This window comes from Dipodomys merriami, unplaced genomic scaffold, assembly GCF_024711535.1.
Source record: "Dipodomys merriami isolate MVZ:Mamm:240054 unplaced genomic scaffold, mDipMer1.0.p SCAF_29, whole genome shotgun sequence".
In the NCBI taxonomy this organism is placed as follows: Eukaryota; Metazoa; Chordata; class Mammalia; order Rodentia; family Heteromyidae; genus Dipodomys; species Dipodomys merriami.
This window is the reverse complement of record NW_027204381.1, coordinates 1811915-1838256: the sequence shown is the minus strand read 5'-3', so window position 1 is coordinate 1838256 and position 26342 is coordinate 1811915. Positions and strand designations below refer to the sequence as shown.

At 39.3% G+C, this 26342-nt stretch overlaps 1 protein-coding gene across 3 annotated transcripts in view; it reads left to right on the top strand.

Annotated features, from left to right (window-relative positions):
* The window catches only part of LOC138838815 (ELMO domain-containing protein 1), a 49657-nt gene extending 23519 nt beyond the window's left edge, over positions 1-26138 (top strand). For 2 of the 3 annotated variants that reach the window (XM_070038168.1, XM_070038169.1), the window contains exons 3-12: positions 575-720; positions 840-868; positions 2121-2218; positions 5456-5585; positions 9322-9455; positions 12261-12329; positions 13084-13107; positions 16495-16545; positions 18659-18792; positions 24690-26138. In XM_070038168.1, coding sequence (XP_069894269.1) covers positions 575-720; positions 840-868; positions 2121-2218; positions 5456-5585; positions 9322-9455; positions 12261-12329; positions 13084-13107; positions 16495-16545; positions 18659-18792; positions 24690-24862 — 988 coding nt within the window. In that variant the 3' untranslated portion in view covers positions 24863-26138. The remainder of the gene's footprint in view (positions 1-574; positions 721-839; positions 869-2120; positions 2219-5455; positions 5586-9321; positions 9456-12260; positions 12330-13083; positions 13108-16494; positions 16546-18658; positions 18793-24689) is intronic. The other variant, XM_070038170.1, reaches the window with a different exon arrangement.
* Positions 26139-26342: the final 204 nt, after the last annotated feature.

The following is a 26342-nucleotide window of genomic DNA, read 5'->3' as shown; positions in this document are numbered from 1 at the left end:
CCTTCCCAGCCCGGGAGGGGCAATCTTGACATGAAGAATTGTATGTTCAAGGACCTGATTTATTTCCAAAACGGTTTAGGCAGAAGTGGGGTTATACAGGATTCTGATGTTTTAGCCTCTGTTTCATGCAAAAATCAAATTTCTAGACTTGGGGCATTCTGGAGTTGCATAGTTACCCTGAGTGTAGCTTCTACAAATAAAATGACACAGATACCTAGTGCCAGTGGCTCGTGCCTATAATCCTAACTACTCAGGAGACTGAGATCTGAGCATCATGGTTCAAAGCCAACCCAAGAAGAAGGAAAGTCCCTGGGATTCATATCTCTAGTTAACCACTAAAAAGCTAGAAAAGCTGTAGCTCAAGTGGTTAGAGTACCAGCCATGAGCAAAAACAAGCTAAGGGAGAGAGGCCAGGCCTGTTTGATTACTTAGAGACATGGAATTAGAAACAACGCTTGCATAACCCAGAAACCTATGGCTTTTTCTTTCTGGGCTTCTTTTCTCGGTGGTGGTGGCTGCTTTCTGTTCTCTTCCAGAGTTCTGTTGGAAGGGTGGTGTCTTCTGTTTTTTACAGAATGTTCATCCAGGTGTGCCTGTATTTTTACTGTAAATTTTTGTGGCGCTGCCTGAAATTTGTAATGAGAAAGCTAACCGGAAGATGTGAACTGCAACGCATCTGCTACAACACCAAGCCAGGAGCATCTAGAACCATGAAAATTGGTAAGCAGGGAACAGCACCAGGGTTGGGTTGAGGCTACAATATGATGTTCAAGTAAACAATTGAAAGCCACTCATACAAGACCATTTTTCAATGACTTTCTTGGTTACTGTCTTAACAGAAACATCATTGAGGGATTCAAAGAGTAAGGTAAGCACAATTCTTTCCTTGTTTTCTTTCAGCGACTTTTTACTAACAGGATGTACAATATCCTAAAAAGTAAAAAATTCAAGAAACATAAAGTAGATCATTGACTATGAAAACCAGTGCTGCCTTCCCAGCAGCATACTACATGTCAGAAGTGAAGCATCTGTGTGTGTGTGTGTGTGTGTGTGTGTGTGTGTGTTTTTAAGTTCAAAGCTGGTGCTGTATTACTTGAGCCACAGGTCTACTTCTGGCTTTCTGGTAGTTAATTGGAGATAAGTGTCTCACATGCTTTCTCTGACTGGGCTGGTTTCAAATTATGATCCTCAGACCTCAGCTTCCTGAGTAGCTTGGATTATAGATGTGAGCCACCAGCTTCCAGCAGCATCTGTTATTTACTGTCGAATTAGCCCTATTTATACTACTTCCTAAAATAGAGCAACACTAGTATCTCTAATATTTCTTTATTATTCAAACCTTTCAACTTTATACTTGACCCTTTCCAGTCAAATCAAAGAGCAGACATAAGTCTGTTCTCTCAATAGTTTTATCTTATTATTTCAGTTTTCACCCCTAAGATTGATATAATGTCCAGTAACACTGGGAAATATATTGTGTGTGGAAAAGGAAATGTAATATTGCAATATAAGTAGCTTAAAACTCAACTCATCAGTAAAAACAGAAGCTCTCTTTCTTTCTCTCTGTCTGTCTCTGTCTCTGTCTCTGTCTCTCTCTCTGGTGTGTGTGTGTTACATGAAATACCTTTTAATGGGAAAATAGCAATACCTCCATTGTAAAGATATCAAGGCACAAAAATCAGTCAAAATGAACATTTCTTGCATGAGTTCATTGATGCTGTCTTAAAATGCAGGGGTGGAGGGAACACTAATTGCTTTGAGCTCAAGCCTTCCTACAATAGATCAAACAAGCTGGGCTGTGGTGGCTCACGCCTGTCATCCCAGCTACTCAGGAGGCTGTGATCTGAGGATTGTAGTTCAAAGCCAGCTTGGGTAGGAAAATCCGTGAGACTCTTATCTCCAACTAACCGCCAGAAAACTGGAAGTGGCACAAAGTGGTAGAACCTTAACCTTGAGCAAAAGAGCTCAGGGACAGTGCCCAAGTCCCTTGTTCAAGCCCCATGACCACCAACACCAACACCAACAAATAGCCTAAACAAATACTGGAAGCTTTGTCTCAGGAAACACTCTTTAAGCCAGTGGTGACATTGAAGAGAATTGACTGAAGCATTGTTTTCCAGCTGCTGCAGACTTCAGTGAGTGTTCACCCTGATGCAATTGAGAAAACTATAGAAGATATCATGGAACTGAAAAATATTAACCCCGACATAAATCCACAGTAAGAACGTTTTGGATGTGGGAAATATAGAACCCAAGTAGCACCTAGCCATACATTTCCTGTCTTATCTCTCCCTGTCCCTCCCCTTCCCTATGTCCTAACTCCTTCACACTCTTCCTGAAATAACATCAGTGTTTTTTGGATTCCAGTTGATGGATAAAAATAAAAGGTGCCTTTTGTGTTTGTGAACTGCCATTGTGTTTGTTTTCCACTTCCAAGATGCGATGAACATAATTATGGGAGAGATGTCCCTGAGAGAGGAACGTGGAATAAAGAAAGCCCATTTGTTACCAGGTGTTAGTGGCTCACACCTGTAATCCTAGCTACTCAGGAGGCTAAGATTTGAGAATCACAGTTCAAAGCCAGCCTGGGCGGGAAAGTCTGTGAAACTCTTATCTCCAATAAACCACCTGAAAACTGGAAGTGGCTCTGTGGTTCAAGTGGTAGAGCACTTGCCTTGAGCTGAAGAGCTCAGGGACTGCGCCCAGGCCCAGAGTTTAAGCCCCATGACCAACAAAAACAACAACAACAAACAAACAACCTATTTGTCAACAACCGTTATGTGCAGTGGCTGTTTTGCATGCACTCTAAATGTTCAAGTCATAAATGTACCTAAGCTGATTCTGCTGCATCTAGAATATTCCTTCAGCGCCCTCATGAATATTCTTTCATAACAGGCTGAGCATCTTGGAGACAGTTTTCCTACCTGCTTATCAAGAAGACAGGCATGTGTGGGAGGAAGAGATGGTTTCTTATTTGAAGACTTTAGAACTTTATAATTTATTCCTCTCATCTTGGAAGTCTTCAAATGCATTTGGCAACATTCGTGACATTTAAAATTAGCTTTCTGCTTTTCCATTGGGTACAGCAACTATTTTTTTTTTTTATAAAATGTGGGGCTAAGGATAATGGGTAGAATAAATTCCAAATGTAGTTATATTTGGAGACAGTTTTAGGTTTGTAACAATCAAGCTGTCCTTTCGATCTATATACATGAGAACTTCAGATGTTACCTTGAAGGAAAGCTTTTAATTGCCAAAAGAGGAAGGCTCTTAATTGCCAAAGTCAGGAAGCTGGAGTTGAAGGGATTGCTGAGTGCAGTCCCTTGCACTTGGGACTTTAGACTTGACGCATGTCTGTCTCTTGGAGGGGTGGTAAGGATTAGCTCTCTGAGGGCTCAGCACAAAAACTGAATTTCCAACCTTCGGAAGCCACTTCAACTAATTAACTGCCTTTTCTTCCTTCAGATGTTAAGTTTGCTTTAATTATGTACTAAATATATATTTTTAATCTGCTGACATATATTTTATTCCTTTGGGGAAGTGATAAGAAGGCAATTCATTCAAAATTAGTCTGAGCCAACATATAAGTCTAGACTAGACAACAGTAGTTCATACCTAGAATCCTAGCTACTGAGATCTGAGAGTCAAGGTTCAAAATAATAGGGGCAAGAAAGTCTGCGAGACTCTTACCTACAATTAACTACTGAAAAGCCAGAAGTGGAGCTGTGTCACAGCTTTGAACAAATAAAGCTCAGGGACAGTGCCCAGGCCCTGAGTTCAAGCCCCTGGACCAACACATACACACACACACACACACACACACACACACACACACACACACACACACACACACACACACACACACACACACATATATGTAAACAAACTGGGCAGAAAAGACATCATTGTCCTGTAATAATATTTAGAGATTAGATTGGATTAAATATAACAAAAAATCATTCCTATAGCTGTTCTATTATAAGGTATAGAAATTGCATTCTAAAGCATTTCTCATCTTTTCCTTTTTAAAATTTGTTAGAAAAAGGTATTGGTAGCATATGACTTTCATTGTTATTTGATTGGGTGGGTGTTTGGTTTTTTTTAACACATCTGTGTGGGTTTGAACGCCTTTCCTCTCAAACTTTTATTGACAAAACTTGGTATGAACAAATTACATATTTTTCCAAGAAAAATAGGTGACCATCTCAGGCCCTGAGTTCAAGCCTCAGAACTGGCAAAAAGAAAAAAAAATAGGAGATTAAACATGGAGAAAATATTTCAAATAATAAAACTCTTACAATATTGACCTTAATTTCTTTCATTTCCATTCCTTTCAAGGCCAATATAGTTATAGTGCTACAGTCCAGCTATATATAAAATTTTCTATAGGCATATAGAAAATTGCTACAGACCAGATTTTAGTTGGCTCTTCTTGTTCCCGCCTCTTAGTTTTCCACTTTTTTTTTTTCTCAAAATAAACCTTCTCCTTGGTCTTACACTGATTTTTCTGGTGGTGATCTGTGCCACTCACAAGCAATCACTTGATAAACCTACTTGATAACAAGTAATTATTAAATTACAAATTAAAGACCATTTAATTGAGCACATAATTTTATTTAGGTTTAGTGTCCCAGGCTGACACTTCCCTTTATGATTGAAGTACTATAATTCTCAGACCTGTTGCTCCCACTTTTAAACCTACTGTATCATATAATACCACCACAACAAAAATGTTGAGTAAGTACACTAGGAGAAAAAATAGATTGAACAGTATTACATAAAATTACTACTATTCGATCATTTTGAGCCAGAAAAAATATAAATGATTGTGATTGTATAGAACACATAAGCACAAAATAGTATGGGAAGATTTATTATTGAATGCCATCAGATGAATACAGATAACTTTTTCCTCACACATCCTTCTGAAGGAAAATTCTGGTCTACCCAGCTATCTCTGCCTGTTATTTTCTCTTCTTGTTGGTTGTAGGACTTGAACTCAGGGCCTGGGTGTTGTTAGGCTAGTGCTCTAAGCCAAAAAACCATTTCTGGTTTTCTGGTGGTTCATTGGACTTTTCAGCTCTAGCTAGCTTTGAACCATGCTTCTCAGATCTCAGCATCCTGAATAGCTAGGATTACTGGCTTGAGCCACAAGGGCTGGGCTTCTACCTGTTATTTTTTATTTCTCATTCTCAAGTCACCTTCATGAAGAACAAATTAGCTGAATAAATGATCCATTTAGCCTAAGAAAAAGTCAAACAGAAAAGAAACTGAGCTCATTTCTTCAGCTATCCATCTGGAGAATGTAATTCCACTAGTGAGATCATATTTGAATCATTTCCTGGATATTGTACATATATAAAAAGTTGCATCGTGAATACATGAGTAAAGTGAGGACATATCCCAAGTAGTTTTGTTATTCCTTGTGTGTGTCTTCTATTTTTGAACACTTTAGGTTGGGAATCTCTCTTCAGGCTTGCCTCCTGCAAATCGTGGGCTACAGAAACCTTATCGCAGATGTGGAAAAACTGCGCAGAGAGCCCTATGATTCTGAGAACCCTCAACACGAGGAAATGCTCTTGAAGGTTAGTCCTTAACACATTTCAGTCAGTTATTATTTTGCCAAGCATGTGTTATGGCCAAGGCTTTTATTTGGATGCTGGGGATACAAAGATAGATAAGACACAGGCACTGAGACAGGTTAAGACTGGGTTATGGGGCTTGAACTTGATCAAGGTTACCATTTTGAGCCACAGCTCCACTTCCGGTATTCTGGTGGCTATATTAGAGATAAGAATCACAGGAACTTTCCTGCCCTGACTGCCGTTGAACAGTGATCCTCAGAGCTCAGCTCCTGAGTAGCTAGGATTGCATGCATGAGCCACCAGCGCCAGGCAAGGCTGGGTTTTCTTGACAGTTCACAACTTGGAGGCAAATTTTTTTCATCAAATAATCATATAAGAAATTAACTTCAGGGCTGGGAATGTGGTTTAGTGGTAGACTGTTTGCCTCACATGCATGAAGCCATGGGTTTGAGTCCTTAGTACCACATAAACAGAAAAAGCTGCAGGTGGCCCTGTGGCTCAAATGGTAGAGTGCTAGCCTTGAGCAAAAGAAGCTCAGGGACAGTGCCCAGGCCCTGAGTTCAAGCCCAGGACTGGCAAAAAAATTGACTTCAAGCTGGGTGCCAATGGCTCACTCATATAATCCTAGCGACCCAGGAGGCTAAGATCTGAGGATCACAGTTCAAAGCCAGCATGGACAGGAAAGTCCGTGAGAGAGGCTCCTTTATTTCCAATTAACTACCACAAAACCGGAAGTGGAGCTATGGCTCAAGGTGATAGAATGTTAGCCTTAACTGGAAAAGTTCAGGAAAGCTCCCAAGCCCTGAGTTCTAGCTCCCATGACTGACCAAAAAAAAAAAAAAAAAAAAAAACACACAACACAACAAAACAAAACCCAACAACTCTATAGCTAGTTTACTTTTGCAATGTGAGAAAACCACAGAGGTGATTTCAGGTGACTCTCCTGTTTGGATCAAGTTTAGATGGTTTCACAGGTAATAAAAGCCAATAGGAGAAATAGCATTAATCAAAGAGAGTCCTGGGATTTTCGCTTATGACTTTTTAACACACATCAGAGAAGATGAGCTTGGTTTCTACTTAAGCAATAGCTCTCTGGGGAAATTACTCAAGATTTTAATGCTGATTATTTATTCGTGGGACTTGGAGAGTATTCAAAGAGGAAAAAGTTTATATTCAGCATGTTAAAACTGTCAGAAAAAATAATAGAGTTATAAGTACTCCTGGCTGTCAAAGAAAAACTTTACAAATCACACAGGAGCTTATGGAATATATGAAATATCAATAACACTTTTCCTCAAAAAATTGAATTTTGAAATCAAGAAATTAAGAAAAAATCGAAGCCAATGTTTAGAGCTACTCATCCAAAAGGTTTTCTACATTCACTTCTGAAAATAGATACATTTTAGAATTAGAGCATTTCTTCGCTTCTCCCCAGAATTCAATAAGGCAGCAACAGAACTAGAAAGAAATGTTTGTTTTGGTGCCTTAACTTTGTTTTATGGAGAAATGTCAATAGAAGGTGTAATTTTTAAAAGTTTTGTCTCCAGTTACATGTCTGTGTGAAGGAGTGTATGTTTTTGTGTATGTAAGCACTTAAGCAGATGATTCATTTGTCTCTGCTAATTAGTGCTGGCTCTGATGTGAATCATTAAAAATTAAAGGAGCCTCCTTAGCAACAGTTTTCTTCTTAGGTTTCTTCCCTGCTTAATTTTAGCTAGCTTACTGGCTGAATTCCATCTTTCATTGCTTTGTTCTGTCTGTTGCCCGTTTTCTGATGGTGATAGCACCCCAGATAAGGACTTCAAATGGAAATTGAGGTGGAGGGAAGTGGGGAAAGGTTGTCTACTGACCAAAGTGATCACAAGCAATGAGTAATTCACTTCCAGAATGACTGATTGGCATGTGAGTGGCTGAGATGCAGCAGCTTTAGCTGGTCTGGTATGTGTGCTGATGCATTGTAGGGCAAGTGTATGAGTTGTTATAGTTCATTTAACTACATATTGAGTCTTTAGAACATACTTTTGTCAATGGTTATGATTTTAAGTATACATGTTATCATTTTGATTGTCACCCTAAAGTCTACTTAGTCTTATTTATTTATTTATTTTTGCCAATCCTTGGGTTTGAACTCAGGGTTTGGGTACTGTCCCTGAGCCTCTTTGTGCTCAAGGCTAGCCCTCTACCACTTGAACCAGACTGTCACTTCTGGCTTTTTCTGAGTAGTTTATTGGAGATGAGAGTCTCATGGACTTTCTAACCCAGGCTAGCTTCGAACCATGATCCTCAGCTTTCTGAGTAGCAGAGATTACAGGTGTGAGCCACTGGTGACCAGCATAACTGTTTATTTTAGAGATAAGAAAACTATAACTTTAGTCCAAGGTCTGATTCACTCTTCTAGGGAACAAGCCCCAGACTCTCTGCCACTGAATTAGCTGGAGTGCAGGCAGCCTTTTTGCAATCCATTTGGGTCATATCATTTCCAACTTGGGCAATGGCAGTCTTTTTTGTTTTAATCAGTAGTGGGTTTGAACTCTGGGCCTGGGCACTATCCCTGAACTCTAGCTCAAGGCTAGTGCTCTACCACTTTGAACCACAGTGCCACTTCCAGTTTTCTGGTGGTTTATTGGAGATGATGAGTTGCACGGACTTTCCTGCTCAGGCTGGCTTTGAACAGATATCCTCAGATCTCAGGCTCCTGAGTAGATGGGATCACAGGCATGAGCCACTGGCACCCAGCATTGGCAGTCTTTTTTAAAAATATAATTTTATTATTATTATTAAGGTGTTGTATATAAGTCAGATAATGATAGTCTTTTAATTCCTCCATAACTTTTTTTTTTTGTCCACCATGGGGCTTGAACTCTGGGCCTGGGCACTGTCCCTCAGCTCTTCAGCTCAAGGCAAGTACTCTACCACTTGAGCCAGAGTACCACTTCTAGTTTTCTGGTGGTTTATTGGAGATAAGAGTTTCACGGACTTTCCTGCCCAGGCTGGCTTTGAACCGAGATCCTCAGATCTCAGCCTCCTGAGTAGCTAGGATTACAGGTGTGAGCCACTGGTGCCCGGCTAAGATCCTTTCTTCAATCTTCTAAAATACCTCTGGAGGGAGATTTCTACACAACACATCGAGTCATGCAGTTTTCTAGACTAAAAACTGCAAGCCAGGATGCTTAATGGTTTGACAGGAAGTTAAGGAAAGTATTTTCTGTGGTGTGGGATAATACACGTCCTCAATTTTTCTCCTGCTCTTTCTCTTTATACCCTTAAATATTTTAGAGGGCTTTTTTTATATAGAAGATGATCTGTCTCTTTGTCTACCTCATTTCTGATGAGAAAGTTTAAAACACTAAAATATCCAACTATATATCCTCTTGCCATTGGAGCAATGATATCATGTTATGACATGTCATACACTTTCTGGAAAAATCCCACAGTTCACTCCCTACATCAGAATGAAAAGCAAATAGCTTCTTGGTTTTATTGTGAAGTAGTATTTTGTTTTTGTTTTCACCCAGGCCAAAACACCCTCAGTGCCTCCAACGAGTCTTCAGCCCATACTTTGAGAATTGTTATTATAGAAATTGGAAGAGGATACATCTTTAATTGTGATATAGTTGCATCTGTGTCACTTTGCAGCTCCTCTGCTAGTAATGTAACTCCCATAATCTCTACCGACAGGAAAGGATATTTGTGTGTGTCTATAACCACCAGCATGATTCTTTTCTTTTGCTTCCAGTTATGGAAATTCTTAAAGCCCAATACTCCCCTGGAAGCTCGGATTTCTAAGCAATGGTGTGAAATTGGTTTCCAAGGTGATGATCCTAAAACAGATTTTCGAGGAATGGGACTTCTGGGGCTCTATAATTTGCAGTAAGTAAAATGATGAGTAATTGAGTAGTTGAGTGATGTTCTGGTGTTCATGTATTGAAATGGCCAAGTACAGTTACTAGCGCCAGAAGTCCCTGCCCAAAAGACTCCATAAAAACATCCTCTCAAAGGAAACTCAGGTTTACAACATTTTGTTTAAAAAATGCCTGCATTTTCTTCCTACGTCAACAGATGTCATGCATTTTAAAGCAAATCTCAAACATATTGTTTTTTTCCATTTCCTGGAGTTCGTCTTGATAAATACGATTTTATATGATCAGAGGCACGTGGGCATTGTGTCTTTGTGTTCCTCCCCTAAGAGTTTGCTCCTTTGGTTTCACGGTGTGAATGTCCTGTATAATTTATCGTGTCCCAGTATATTTTAGAAAATATAGAGAAAATAGGCACTGTTTACCTCTCTGAGCTTGGATAACCTCACTTAACATGATTTGTTTTAGGTCCATCCATTTTGAAATATATTATTAAAACTTCAGTATGATGAAAAACTTCAAACATGCGAAAAAAAATGTAAAGAAGATGGTTTGAAAAAAAATAGTGCCTTACACTGACCACCTCAAAGCAGGAATTGTCAAGGATGGAAATTCTTGCACCGTGATTTTTTGGACATAAGCGTGTTAACGAAAACCCTATATCATTTATTATTTCATCCCTTTCATTCCAATATGTCAATATTTCCTTGCAAGATTTATTGCATTCTATTAGCAGCAACTGTTAATATAATGCAATGTTGATGTTTGGGGTTCTTCAAAAAAAATCTTCTAACACTCCACAATAGTCCATATTCAGCTGGGTGCTAATGGCTCATGCCTGTAATTCCAGCTACTCAGGAAGCTGAGGTCTGAGGACCACGGTTCAAAGCCAGCCCAAGTAGTAAAGTCTGTGAGACTCTTATCTCCCATAAACCACCAGAAAACTGGAAATGGTGCTGTGGCTCAAGTGGTAGAACCCTCATCTTGAGCTGAAGAGCTGAGGGACAGCTCCCAGGCCCAGAGTTCAGGCCCCACGACTGACAAAAAAAAAAGGTCCATATTCAATTTGTCCAATTCTTCCAAGAGTGTCTTTTAAAACTTAGCTTTTTTTCAAATTCAGTTCACGTCAGACCACCCATTGCACTTGGTTCAGTTGTACACTCTCCTCTGATTGTCCTTTCGCCCCCCTCTCCTGTGTCATGAGTTGGATTCAAGATCATAGAAATGTCTTACAGAAATGTTCCATGGTGAGGATTTGTCTGCTTACGCCATGTTCTGTATTTTCTGGAAGTTGGAGACATTCTGAAAGGCTTAAAGTAACTGGGTTGTCATCATGGGGGAGATATGTGGTACTTACAGCTTTGTGCTCAGATAGGTCAAAGTCATCCTAGCCTAGTGGATCATTTGCCTTTCCTGCTTCCATAATCTCCTCTGAACCACTGGATCTGGCTTTTCTGATTCTGTTCTCCTTCCCACCGCTGTTGGCCAGAACTTTATAGACACCATCTCCTTTATCAGCTATGGTTATTTGGTTTCTCTGAAACACAAATGGACAGTTGCTCTGTTTTTCTATTCGGTTGCTAGTTATCTAGTAAGGAGTTGGTGCCCTAGTTTCCTGCTTAATGATCAAAACTTTTTTTTTTAATTTTTTTCTGGGCTTTGAGCCTCATGCTGGTTCTGTACCACTTGAGCCACACTTCCAACCCTGCTTTTTGTTGGTTATTTTAGAGATAGAATCTAGCTAAGGAACTTAGCCTACGGTGGCCTTGAACCGTGATTCTCCATATCTCAGCTCCCTGATTAATTATGATTACAGACTTGGCTTCTCTGTTTTTGAAATAGAATTTAACTCTTATTTGTATGGGTTTACTGTGATTCAGCTAATTGCACTTATTATTTTTTTATTGATACTCATCAGTAGTCATCATTTTTCGAACCACAGAATTCTTTTCACATTGACTCTTGTCTGTTGTCATCACTCTGCGAGGGGAGCGATACATTTAGCTGGTTTGGGTGGCATCTCGCTCTCTTTTAACTCTTTCCCTTTAAGTTTAGTGAGTTGACTCACCATCTGAAATGCTACATCATCAAGTATGGTGAATGAGTGAATAGCAAATAGATCTTAACAATCAAGGACGTGGATTAGCCAGGCTCTGGTGGCTTATGCCGATAATCCTAGCTATTTAGGAGGCTGAGATCTGAAGATCAAGGCTCAAAGCACCTAAGTCTGAGAGACTCTTATCTCCAATTAAACAGCAAAATGCTGGAAGTGGAGGTGCTTTTCAAGTGGTAGAGTGGCAGCCTTGAAGGAAAAAAGCTAAGCAAGAATATGAGGCCCTGAGTTCAAGCCCCTGTACTAGCACAAAAAAATTTTTTAAAGAGAAAGAAAAAAGCCCCAAAGGACAACCAAGAGATGAAATGAAACTCAATCTCATTAACAATCACAGACATATAATGAAATTGCTGATCTAAATTTTTCTGAAAGGAAATTCAAGAACCTGTGCTACACTCTACGTGTATAGATAAACTTATATAAACATCCAATTAAATCATGTATGCTTTGCTTTTATATGCTCACTACCTTTACAAAGTACTTTTATGAAGTCCTTTTGTGAAGTACTTGCTTTGTTGCTGATTCTTCTAGAGATGAAATGTTTCGGCACTCTCTCTGAAACAAGTGATAATTTTATGCCTCTGATAACCTTATTAAGGGTTCATCTTATGTGAGTATCTCTGAATTTCACCTGGCCTCAAGCTGGAGCAAAGTAAATGTATTCAGCGGGCTCAGAGTTACAGTTCATTTTCTCTCCCACTGCAGGTATTTTGCAGAAAGGGACACGACAGCAGCTCAACAGGTCCTTTCTGACTCTCTTCATCCAAAATGCAGGTAACTGGTGAAGGATGGATTGGGCTCAATAGGTTAGGCAAAGGCCGTCTTTAAGATAGCTCTACAAGTGAGATTATCGAGAGGCCTACAACTCTCCCAAACAAGCCCTTTTGTCTAATAGATGGTGAAGTCTTTGAGCATTGATTCTTGGATTAAGATGTCAAGTGCCTCGTTCAAGAGGGATATGTGTTTAAAGGGACTGATTATGTCACTCATGTCCTGAAAGACTCAGGAGGACTGGGTCTGGGAGAAACAGTTGATAGATACCTAAGAGGGTACATTGGAAATAGCATGGAAGTCAAGAAATCAGGGACCAGGAAGTGGCACTGTGGCCCAAGTGGCAGAGTGCTCACTAGAGCTAAAGAGCTCAGGGATAGCACCCAGAGTTCAAGCCCCATGACTGACAAAACAAAGAAATCAGGGACCAGCTAGATGCCAGTAGCTCACGCCTATAATCCTAGCTACTCAGGAAGATGAGATCTGAGGATCGTGGTTCAAAGCCAGCCTAGGCAGGAGAAGCCATGAGACTCTTATCTCCAGTTACCAAAAAGTTAGAAGTGGAGCTGTGGCTCAAGTGGTAGAGCACTAGCCTTGAGCAAAAAATCCTCCAGGGTAGCACCCAGGCCTGGACCCCAAGAACTACCTGAGATAGTCTAGAATTATTGTGCCTTTTTTTCCACCATCATATTCAAGATTCTATTTGCATTTTCATTTACCTTTCTTAACATTTTTTTCTTTTACTGAATTCGTGAAGGGATATCACTAAAGAGGAAATAAGGTATTTTGTCTTTGCTTTTGTGTTTCATTTCCTTTATTTTATTTTAGAATGCATTGGGGTAAGAATTTGTAAAAAAGATACAGATTTTTTTTTAAATACTGCATCTACCAAGTTTTCATGTAATTCATTCTTTGAGGACTGTTTTTCTTAGCTGCAAGTCAGGTGAAACTAAGCAGATGGAAAAATGGCAAAGGAGCCTTTTGTTCAGCCACAGGTGAACGTGGCTGGAGGAAGAGTTCATCTAAAAGACCCATCACCTAAAGGCTGACCACCACTCCACACAGAATGGAATCCCCAAGAGGGATGTTTAATTGGGGATTTGGTTGCACAAAGAAAAGTTACTCTTTTATTCACCTATTTCTAATTTATTATAGTTACTGTGTGTGTGTGTGTGTGTGTGTGTGTGTGTGTGCATTGTTAGTTGCTTTTCTTCTAAGGTGAGTTCCAGTATTTTGCCCTCATGGTTTTGTGTCATTTTCTCCTTGGCACCACTGCAGCTTAGTTGTTAGTGCTTATTCATAAGGCTTATGCATTATGAATTCTATCCTAATGTTCTCAGTATTCAGGAGGAGGTTGACTTTGGGGGGGTCCTCTACCCTAGCCCCATTTGGTCAGGGTTCATTTAATTATATTGTACTCTGCCCCTTTGTATTTGTAAGCTTCTCTAATATATAAAATTTTTCTTTTTCTTTAAGAAAAATATTAAAATCACTTTGTTTTTTGTGATACAGTGCATAGCTGACAGGATGCTATTTTGAGTTTTTAACTATATCCTGTCAATTGCATATTTCTGTAATATGGAGCCTGTGAACTAACTCCCTCCCAACTAAAATTGGCTGAGGGTCTCCATGTGTCCACACTGGTTTTCCTAAAGGAATATCAGTCAGAAAATATGCAAAGCTTCAAGTCTTCATTTGAAGATTTGAAATCTTCATTGGAGGGAGATTAAGTTGGTCTGTGAACCATTCTCAAAAATAAATAAATAAAAATACATGATTTTAATTTGTAGCTCCTATGCCAGCCATCAGAGAGGAGTTATTTGAGAGTTTGCATGGCTACTTTTATCTAAGAAGAGACTGATGTTTATGTCGGTGTGTGTCATACATGTGTATAGACATGTAAATAAAATTATCAGGGACTGGGAATATGGATTAGTGGTAGAGTGCTTGCCTAGCTTGCATAAAGCCCTGGGTTTGATTCCTCAGTACCATATAAACAGAAAAAGCTGGAAGTGACACTATGGCTCAGTGGTAAAGTGCTAGCCTTGAGCAAAAAGAAGCTCAGAGACAGTGCCCAGGACTGGCAAAAAAAAAAAAAATAGATAAATAGATAGATAGATAGATAGATAGATAGATATCATACTTTATCCTTCAGATCACAGTACAGTTGAACACATTGAAACTCCTATATTAATTGCTTCAAATTGACTCAAGTGTTTGTTTTTATTTTGGTTTGGGCCCCCCCCCCCTCCAGCTGTGGGGCTTGAATGCAGGGCCTGGGTGCTGTCTCTGAGCTCCTTTGTTCATGGCCTGCACTCTACCACTTTGAACCACAGCTCTACTTTTGGTTTTCTGGTAGTTAATTGTAGATAAGGGTCTCATAGACTTTCCTGCCTGGGCTGGCTTTGAACCACGATCCTCAGATCTCAGCCTCCTGAGTAGCTAGGGTTACAGGTGTGAGCCACCAGTGCCCAGCTTGGTTTTTGTTTTGTTTTGTTTTAAGAAGGGGGAAAGGAGGGGCACAGAAAAGGAGGGAAGAAGAGTGAACAATTGCAGTCATGTTAACAGTATACGCTCCATGAAAACTGAGCCACCTAACTTGTGGGCAGGGCTGGAAGTGAGAAAGTAGGGGAAAGTGAAGGAAGGGGTGACATTGTCCAAAATAAGAAATGTACTCATTCCTTGACTTATGAACTAGCAACCCCCTCGGTACAACACAATTATCAATAAGAACAATAAAATTATATTAAAAGAAAAACAGCTGCCACCTTAACATGATTTTAAAGTAGGTACTTTGAGTCATAGCCAGTCATTTGCAGGGTAGAAAGCATAGTTACTAAGGTAACTCCTTTGCATGACATTTTGTGCTTGTATGCTGTGTGTTTGATGTGATATATATTGTGGTAGTGTGCTGTGTGTATCTTATAATACTTTCTAGTTGTGGTCTTGTGTGTATAGTGTACACACTTTGTAACATAGCATTTGTCACGCATTCCAGAGAACTCAGCTTTCTCCTACTTCAGATGAGAGCTAAGCTTTCAGAACTCTACTTTCAAAATGATTAGTTCCAACGCTAACTGGTATTTTGTGTTTTGTTGTGGTTGTTGTTTCTACTGTGACCCTTCGAATAAAGGTTACATCGTTCAGGAGGAAGAGCAGAACAATCTTCTCCCCTACAAGACCTCAGCAGTGGAGGGAGATAGACAAATAAGCACAGTTTTATTCAGAAGTTCAAGTTAGGAAATGGATTAAATGGAGCTGTTATGGCTTAGCTGACTTAGCTTAGCCAGGGAAATGTCATAGCACTTGTTGGAACAGAAGTTTTAAACTTTGTAAGCTGTTCCTTCCTCCTGTTTTCCCTCCTTTCCTTTGTCCCCCCTTTCCTCCTCCTTTCCTTCTTCCTTCCTTTTTCCTCTTCCTTTGTCCCATTCTTCCTTCCTTTTTCTCTTCCTTCTCCCCTACATTCCTTCCTTCTTCCTTTCTTCTTTTCTTTCCCTCTCTCACTCCATTTGCCCCTCCTTCCTTTCTTTTCTTCTTTCCTGTTTTCCTTCTTCTTTCCTTTCCTTCCTTTCTTCCTCTTTCCTCTTCTTTGCCCTCCTTCTTTCTTTCCCCCTTCTCTTTATTCTATCATTTATTTACCAATAAAACATTTATTTGGAAAATGTGAACCAGGGGACAAATACCTCGAGATAAAAACCAAGCAAAATCCAATGGAGAATCCTGAGCATGAAGCAACTTCTAGTCAGGGGAGAAGGAGATGAGGGCAGGCAAGCTTTCTCTAAAAAGGTAGTCTGTGATGAGGCTAATATTAAGGAATGTCTTGATGTTAAAGAATATCTTAATACTAAAGTGAATTGCAGGTAAATTCACATTCTCAACTCTGCTTATGAATTTCATGTGAAAGTGCATTGTTGCTTTTTGTGTTGTTCTGTTTTACTAAGACAGGTTCTCACACTGTAGCGTAGGCCAGCCTGCAGCTCATAAGCCTCCTTTCTCAGTCCTCCAACTGTTGCCATGTTCTGCTCATACTGTTGTTTTTAACGCTGATGATATTCATTAGATCAGCATTTGGGTGGCCAAGGTACAGACACATAGTTAATAGTTTTACACAAGAAAGTGAATATCTATTAAGATTAAATGGTATTTGTTTATTTCTTTGTTCTTTTAGTAAGTTCAGCAAAGCAGAATGGGAGAAGAAAAGGATGGATAAAGCAATTGGGTGAGTGCAAATCTCACTTAAGTAAAGATTGTGAGTCTGAACAAGATACAGCACAAAATGTCCTCGGAGTGCTGTGAACGATGACAGGATGGAATTCCACTTGTCCTGATGGAATGTGAAACCCAGATATTTTTCAGAAGGACCCATTTATGTTTCTAGACTTAATTGTGTGATTATGTATGACTTTATCTCTAATCCACTGCCAAGATAAAGAAAGTTATAGCTGTAAAGAAATCATTTTCAAAATATATCACTTAGAGATGGATTTGTCAGTTCTTACTTAAGGTTTTCTACCAAGTATAGGGCTATTAGAGAAAAATGTACTTTAAACACTTTTTTCCCAATAATGCCTTTCATCCAGACATAGTTCTGTGCTAGATTTGTAGCAACAAAGAAGGTTTGAGAATTTATACCCTACCCATTCTTTTCATGCTAGTCCTGGGGCTTGAACTCAGGGCCTGGTCACTGTCTCAGCTTCTTTTGCCCTACCACTTGAGCCACAGCTCCACTTCTGGCTTTTTGGTAGTTCATTGGAGATAAGAGCCCCACAGATTTTCCTGCCCAGGCTGGCTTTCAAACCACACTCCTCAGATTGAGTAGCTAGGATAACAGGTGTGAGTCATGGGCACCTGGCTTCCTTTCCATTTTTAATATATACATCGAAAAGAGACTAGAAAATATACTTTATACTAATAGAGTTAAATTTTTCCTCAGCTGAAAATCAGTATCAGCAATATTCACAAGACAATATGTTGGAAATGAGCTGTACAACTTGGGGAGTGGGAGTGGGGGGGGGTAAAGAGGAAGAAAAATGAGGGAGGGGTTAACAAGTTAGACAAGAAATGTAATCACTACCTTGCTTATGTAACTGTAACCACTCTGTATATCACCTTGACAATAATTTTTTAAGAACACACAGGAAGTAGAAAAAATGTTAATTGACTTTAAAAAATATGAATCAAGCTTCCATACCATAGAGGACACATAGTTCTTGGCTGTGATGTTTATATTGAATTTATTGGCATTTAGTTGAGAGATTTTTACATATGTTCTTAAAGGAAATTGGCCAGTAGATTTTTTTGTTAATGTTTTTGTTGAATTCCTTACCTAGTTTTGAAAGTAGTATAAATTGATCACAGGTAATAGGCTAATAGATGTCTCTATTTCCTAAAAAAAAAAAAAAAAAAAAAAAAAAAAGTCAGTATGATTTATTTTTTAAAATGTAGAAGACCTGGGAAAGAAAACCAAAAGAGTCATCATCCCAATCTTACTATTTTTGCATACCTAAATTAATGTTTTATAGAGCCTCATTCTAGCCTTTTTCCATGCATATATGTGTATGTATGAGAAAACTTGGTTCTTTTTACTCATGCTTAGTCTTTAAGAATGTAGTTTTAGGGGCTGGGAAGGTGGCTCAGTGTTAGAGTGCTTGCCTTGCATGAATGAGCCCTGGCTTAGATTCCTCAACACCACATAAGCAGAAAAATCCAGAAGTGGCACTGTGGCTCAAGTTGTAGAGTGCTAGCCTTGAGCTGAAGAGCTGAGGGACAGCGCCCAGGCCCAGAGTTCAGGCCCCATGACCAACCCCCCCCCAAATTTTATATATATATATATATAATTAGCTGACTGTAATACATTACATATTACCCTGGCTTATTTTTCTAGCCATCTTCCTTAAGATGTTTATTTACTTCTTTAGAAGTTTCCCTATCTTGACATTATAAATCATACTATAATAATATAGTGTAGAGCTTAATCTACTTCAGGTATATTTCTATCATATGAATTACCAAATCAAAGACCTGAGGCTTGAACTCAGGAAATGGGTGCTGTTCCTGAACTTTTGCACTCAAGGCTAGTGCTCTACCACTTTGAGCCATAACACTACTTCTGGCTTTGTCTGTGATTAATTGGAGATAAGAGTCTCATAGACTTTCCTGCCCACACTGGCTTCCAACCATGATCCTCAGATCTCAGCCTTCTGAGTAGCTAGGATTACGAATAATTTTCTCCTCAGATAAGTTGAAAAGGAATTTCAGCTTCAGGTTAATCAGTTTGCAAAGTGTGCTTCCTGTCTGCGTGACACTGTTGGTTTTCTGGCTTTCACTTGCAGGTACTCCTTTGCAATTGTGGGCATCAATATCACCGACCTGGCCTATAATCTTCTGGTGAGCGGAGCTCTAAAAACCCACTTCTACAACATTGCCCCAGAAGCTCCAACCTTGTCTCACTTTCAGCAAACATTCTGTAAGTGTTCTGGTGTTTAACTATCCATAGAGATTTCTAAAGAACAAAGGTCAAAGGTGAGGGGCTGGGAAGGTGGATCAGGGTAGAGTGCTTGCCTCACATACAGGAAGCCCTGGGTTTGATTCCTCAGTACCACATAAACAGAAAAGACTGGAAATGGTGCTGCGGCTCAAGTGGTAGAGAGCTAGCCTTGAGCTGAAGAGTTCAGGGACAGCACCCAGGCCCTAAGTTCAGGCCCCACGACCGACAAAATAAAAAAGTCAAAGGCGAAACACTTGTGACTTGGTTGCTTTGTGTAGGCCCTTTGAAATTCATCCTTTGGTTTGAGTTATTTTGTTTGTTTTTCATTCTAACATTTTCAGACATCATGAATTTTCTTCTTTTCTAGAAAGCTCTTACATGAAATCCAGCCAGTCAACTTCTGGACTGACTATAAGATGCCTTAAGTATCTTTCTCCTTATCTAGAATAGCATAGCTCTGCAGGCAGCCTGAGTAAACTGTTAGATCTCTATGTGTTGTAGCAGAAATCAAATCTCTTAAGACTAGAAGATAAAATTGAAAAACTTGCTTATGACTGGGAGAGAGCAAGGGAAGGGGTGATATGGTCCAGAAAGAAATGTACTTGCTACCTGACTTATGTAAATATAGGCTCTCTCTACATCACCTTTATAGAATAAAAGAACATTAAAAATAAAAATAAATTTTAAAAAGTAATTAGAAGAATCAAAAAAGGATCAGGAAGTGGAACATAAAAACATTGATGACAAAAAAAAAATAGAAAATAAGGACTGGGAATGTGGCTTAGTGGTAGAGTGCTTGCCTAGCATACATGAAGCCCTAGGTTTGATTCCTCAGTACCATATACACAGAAAAGGCTGGAAGTGGTGCTCAAGTGGCTCAAGTAGTAGAGCACTAGCCTTTAGCACAGAGAGACTCAGGGACAGAGCCCAAGTCCTGAGTTCAAAAGAAAAAAAAGAAAAGTTGAAAAATGAAAAGACCTAGGTACTCTTATGCCTGAAGAATGAAAGTATCAGAAAAAGTGAAAACCAAGGGAAAGGAACCAAAGAAAGCAATTGTGAAAAGCTTTCAGAAATGAAGGAAGCCTCAACATAACAGACTAAAATAGATCCCCAACAAGAGCCATATGATTCTAAGACTGTTATGACACAAGAAAGAGACAATTCTGGAAATTTCCAAACCGTCCCATGAAGAGTCTGGAATTAAGATGACATTTGACTTCTCGAATCAGTACTGTGTTCTAGGGCACAGTAGAATAACGCAAACAAGAATTTAATAAAGCCTTGTGCCTGTAATACTAGCTACTCATGAGGCTGAGATGTGAGGATGGTGGTTCAAAGCCAGTAGGGGCAGAAAAGGCCCCCCTCGCCGAGATTCTTATCTCCAATTAACCACTCAAAAACTGGAAGTGGACCTCTGGCTCAAAGTGGTAGAGCACTAGCCTTGAGCAAAAGAGCTCAGGGATAGCACCAAGGCCCTGAGTTCAAGCCCCATAACCAACAAAAAAAATTAGTAAGGTGTAAAAGGAAAATTATTTCCAGTTTTGAATTCTAGTCCCACCTAACTTACCAATTAAGCATTGAAGTAAAATAAAGACCTTTTTACATGCAAGTTATTAAACATTTTACACTGTACTTTCATCAGGAAGCTCCTAAAAGATATTGTTTTTACAAAATAAGAATAATCCTAAAGGGAATACACTTTTAATGCACTTGAGGGAAATCAGGGGAGTAGTTTTGAAAGAAACTAGAATGAGTTTAATTTTAGGCAAAGTGAAAACAAACTCCTTTTGGGAAATCCGTATGGAGGACAGAATGGTCACTCTAATTTAAGGCTCGAAAACTGCAGAATAAGAAGGGCTCAAGCTACCAATTTGGAATTCATCAGAGCTGGGGCAGGATCAGAGCCACACAGTAAGAGATCTCTTCAGGGCAGTAGTTCAAGTTAACATCATAGGGAATTGGCATTTAAAGGTAGGAATGTTTGTTTTGCACAGAGGCTCATACATCGCAAGCACTCAGTAATGGATGTGTGAATGGATGATGGATGGATGGGTGGATGGATGGAATGTTGGATATTTTTCTTTGAAGAGGAAAGGAAAGTCTGATTTATCTGACCAAACTGATAAAATCTTAGCCTGGTGAGTAAAGATGAAGTAGAGCACTCTTCATTGTTTGGAAACAGCAATCCCCCATAGATTAGATGAGAAGCGTAGGGGCTCAGGGAGACTTTAGCAGAAGTAAACGGGTGCCCTAGATTCATTTTCCTTCCGTGGAACATGATGAGTTCTGCACATCTCCTCTGTAATAGTCTTGCAATTATCTGTGTCCTTGCATGCAACTCTGCTCTCTCTTAACTGGATGCGGTGAAGCAAAGCCAAGACACATTCAAGTAGCAATAAATACATGGCAGGTTGGCAGTGGAAAGCCAAATTAGTATTCAAAGCAAGTATTTTAGCCAGGTGGGAGAATATCAGAATATAATGTCTCTATCATTCTGCCTTTATGGTCCTATTCAGTGAATACTGCCCTGCCAAGGCAATGTGCTACAAAAAATTACCTAAAGCCCCACTGAACACAGCCCTATTGAAATGGAGTGAGGTTAGGTGTGGTGAGGAGAGAAAACTACAATGGTCAGAGAGAAAAGGGAATTTTTTTTTCTTTGACCCTTAAAAGAGCTATCAAGAAGGACAAAGAACATACTAAGAAAAGCAGCCCAGTGTAGTAGTAGAAAACTAGCTGCTTTCAGATGTTGGTTTCCAGCTGTAATTGTGTAATTGGGCACCATTCAAGAGCCCTGTCCTCTGTAAAGTGGAGAGGTAACATCTGCTTATGCCACACAGCTACGGCGTAAAGTAAGTGAAAGATGGTAAGCAATAGCTTGAGTTCTGTTTCCTCCTCTCTTTTCTACACTCCCTGCTTAGCTTCCTTGGCTAACAGATCATCAACTGACATGGTACCCATCTCCTTTTCTTCAAGAAAACAAGAATGAAAGAATACAGGATTTCTATCTGATCTAATGTCGTGTCTCTGTTATTTATATGTTCTTTGGCAGATGGACTAAGCAATTAGCCCAATGAATTTTTTTAACACTGTAGTATTGCACGAGTAAGCGCAGTTTGATTATTATACTGCATACCTTGGAATCCAGTCTACCACGTCTACATTTTTTTATTGAGATCACTATCTATGGACTCTACTTATTTTCCTGATGGGTAAGAGAGGGTTCCAAGGACTATGTCTACAAGCTTTACCATTTAAATTTGTACCCTTAAGAGGAAACATTGCAAGGGTAATGTTCAATAATGACCCACCTTGGTCCTGATCTCCTAGCCATTGTTTAAGCCCTTCAAGATAAAAAAGGAGATAGAAATGCTACCTGCCTTGTTTGATTATTCCACATTATATACATGTATATAGTGCTCACATTGCCTCCTTCCTATCAGTTTTTACAATTAATTTTGTAAGGTGATTTTCAGCCAGGCATTGGTGGCTCAAGCCTATAATCCTAATTACTCAGGAGGCTGAGATCTGAAGATCTCAGGTCAAAGCCAGCCCAAGCAGGAAACTCTGTGAGACTCTTATCTCCAATTAACTACCAGAAAACCAGAAGCAGCACTATGGCTTAAAATGGTATTGAGCACAAAAGCTCAGGGACAGTGCCCAAGCCTTGAGTTAAAGCCCCGTGATTGACAAAAAAAAAAAAAAAAGATGATTTTCCACAGAGCTTGTTCATCACTGTCAATAGAAGTAAAGATGCTGTTTATCCAGGAGACACTAATGAGATACATTACAGATAGTTTTAATTTATGGTGTTAGAAACCTGACTGGAGCTGGGCACAGGTAGCTCATACCTGTTATCCTAGCTACTCAGGATGCTGAGATCTGAGGATCACAGTTCAAAGCCAGCCTGGGCAGGAAAGTCCATGAGATTCTTATAACCATATCACCAGAAAACCGGAAGTGGTGCTCAAGTGGTAGAGCAAACTTATCTTGAGCTGAAGAGCTGAGGGACTGCCCAGGCCCAGAGTTCAAGCCCCAAGACCAACCAAAAAAAAGAAAGAAAGAAAGAATGAAGGAAGGAAGGAAGGAAGGAAGGAAGGAAGGAAGGAAGGAAGGAAGGAAGGAAGGAAGGAAAGCTAACTAGAGCAAAGGAAGGGGTAACATTGTCCAAAAAGAAATGTACTCATTACCTAACATGAAATAACCCCTCTGTACATCACCTTTACAACAATTAAAAAATAATAATAAAAAGAAATCTGATACCAAATAACTCAAGTGGGTTTGCATTCTAAGACAAGTCAACTTATGTAGAAGGAAGGAAGAAAAGGAAGGTAGATGTGAAGGGTAAAGAGGGAGGGAAAAAAGGAGGGAGAGAGAAGGAAAAGAATTAGTCTCCTTTTCCATGGAGTTTTCAGAGCTAGAAAGTCTATTAACAATTTCACATTGTCTAATGACAAATTTGTGCTGTTCAGAGTTAATTTATAATTCTTATTTTCTTATAATAGATTGTCAGCATGCATTTGTTTGATTTGTCACAGTAATTTAAAACTCAGTTGAACCAAAGATCTTCTAGAGAAAAAAAAGGCAAAGTGAAATCATTGTGAAAGAGAAGACTAGCATGTTCATTTAATTAGGAGGAGAAGAATGAAGAAGTCTCTGTTGATCTTTTAGATATGTTCCCGATATGATTCATATTCAAGAGATGGCAGAATCAAGTTAGGTGCTTGCTTTTTGGAAGTGAGAATAATTCTAAGTGTCATTGTAAAAAAACAACAACAACAACAACAACAACTGTGCAGATGATTGGCTGCTGCTCTCCTAGTATTAAAGAATAAGCTTTTTCATGGTTTAGAGTTTTTTTTTTATTGTGGTAAAATCTAAGTAACACAAAATTTCCAATTACAGCAATTGGAAGTATTTAATTCCGTGGCATCAATTATGTTTACAATGTGCAACCTCACCACTATTCATTTCCAAAATGTTTCCATCACTCCAATCAGAACTTTTGCATTCATTCAGCAGTAACTTTCCACATCCTCTCTCCCCGAGCCCTTATTTCCTTCCTGCTCCATCCATACAGTCATGGTCTAAAAGTAGGATCACACTGGTTTTGTGTGTCTCATTTCACTCAGAATGATATTTTCAAGGATTATCACTGTTGTAGCCTTTCTTGTTTCTACCTCATTTGTTGATGGACACATGGGTTGGTTTTACTTTTTGGTAATGGTGAGAAATGCTCCTGGGAACTTATGCATACAAGTATCTAAGTCTCTGCTTTCTAGTCCTGCTGGAGATCAGACCTAGGGCCTTGAGCATGAGAAGGAAACAATCTCCAATCTATCCCCAGCCCTTGGGTACTTAGCATAATTTAATTTTAGAAGGTTGCTTCATTGTAATAGTTGCATACCATATACTTAGGTGAAATCCACCCCCTCTGTATTACTCTTAACCACCCTCCTACCTCCCCCTCCTTTTAATATATATATTTCTATTATGATATTATGCTATTTCCATATTACTATTATACTATTTCCATACATATATACATATTTATATGTACATATATACATATATATGTATATATATATATATGTTTCTTCTGTGACATTTACTCACCCATCGTTCTCTCCTTTCCTCTTCTCCCCACCCTTTGGTACCTCTCCTCCTAACTCCCCCTTTTACAATCATGCCAGATCATTATTTTTTTTAAGCCTCAGATCCTCAAGAACAATCTTCAACAATCATATGTGCTCAACTTCGATGTCTTTGGGGCTGCATGGTTCCTGTTGTTTGGGTCTCATTCATTCAGCATGAATTTGGATGTGGTTCAAGAGCTCAGCGCTCTCCTGTGTTCTCCATTGTCTACTCTGTAACAGGCTACTTGATGCACGAATTTCACAAGTTTTGGATTGAAGAGGACCCCATGGACATAATGGAATTTAATCGTGTGCGGGAGAAGTTTCGTAAGAGGATCCTAAAACAGCTACAAAACCCAGACATGGCGCTGTGCCCACATTTCGCTGCCTCTGAAGGTTTAATCAACATGTAGTTCCCCCCCCTTTCTTCCACCCCCTCCCTCCAGTGAAATCTGGCTCATTGTCATGTTAGTTCTTACTTAAGCCCCAGCTCACATTGAATGCACGCAGTGCTTATATGCATGCCTTTTGGTACAGTATTTTCACCCTTTGGTCATACTTCTGAGATTCCCCAGGTACATTATTTCTGGAGTAGGCGTCTTCCAGTGACTGCTCACATTGTGGCGTTTGACAGTGTTACATCTCACCTTGACACCCAGGAATGGAGTTTTCCATTTTTTTTAGATTGTTTTTCTTCCTCCCTCTTAATTCAACATTACAGACTTCCTTTCCCTAGCTGTATTTTGTATGTAAGAAGTATAGCCCAAAATTTGTTCTGTGAGAACCTTTTAATTTATGGATGTGTCTCATGACTACTGCTGCTAGCTTTTCAAGCCTGGTTCATGCTTGGACCACATTCTGATAAAATAGAAGACTTTAAAATAATACAGACAGACACATGATAAGCCAAACTCTTCCTTCAAATATAGCTGCACATCATGACCCTGTATCAAAATTTACAAGAAATCACTTTAGGTAGGAGCTGTTTCTGTGTGATCATGACCATGTACCAAGACTTACAAGGAAGTCACTTTAGGTAGGAACTGTTTTTGTGTGAAGTACCACAGAATTATAGCGTAACTTCATCCCAGTAGCAATTGTGTCTTCATCATCTGGATATCGAATTACTTTATTTCCATAATTCTACTGGCTTGGATGTCTTCATGTGTTTATGCTGCCTAGAGCCCCACAAAATAAGTCATCATATTTCAAAATCTGCAAATCATTTTTCACTGCCTGCCTCCTGCTGAACTCAGAGTCACCCCCAGCATGATTCTGATCCAAGCCTCTTGGCTTGGTGAACTTAAACGATGACTGGTTTGCGTTCTATGTCAAGGGGCAATATTTTAAAACAATTTGCAAGAAAATGCATTACAAGAGAGAACTGTGCAATCTTTCTCAAAAATAAGGATCATGACTTATCTCCGTGGAAGAAGTAGATACCTTGGGAAAAGTAAAGTTATTCTCAAACAGCTTAAAAGAATCATTTCCAGAAAATGTGGTTTAGTTTGGAATTATGACTGTAGTCTGTTGAATAGTATTTACCATGGCATTTCATACCCGTGGTATTTTATACTTTTGGACTCTCAAATTTTAGTATTATTAGATGTTTGTGTAATCACTTGCTTAAATGAATTTTGAGTACTGCCTGTCAGTTATATGAATAAATTACACATCATTCTACTGTAACATGGTGTGGGTTTTGTTTTAATATTTCTGCCTTTATACAGCCTTGGAACATGCAAGTGTGTGCGTGGGTAGAATGTCAAAGAAAGACAACCTGGAACTGATGATAAATTGCTCAGTCAGTCAGAATAGCCAGGTGTAAATTAAACATGTTATGTCTGACAGATTTTTTTAAATCTTGAGCTCTGATGGTATTTTCATGAACGA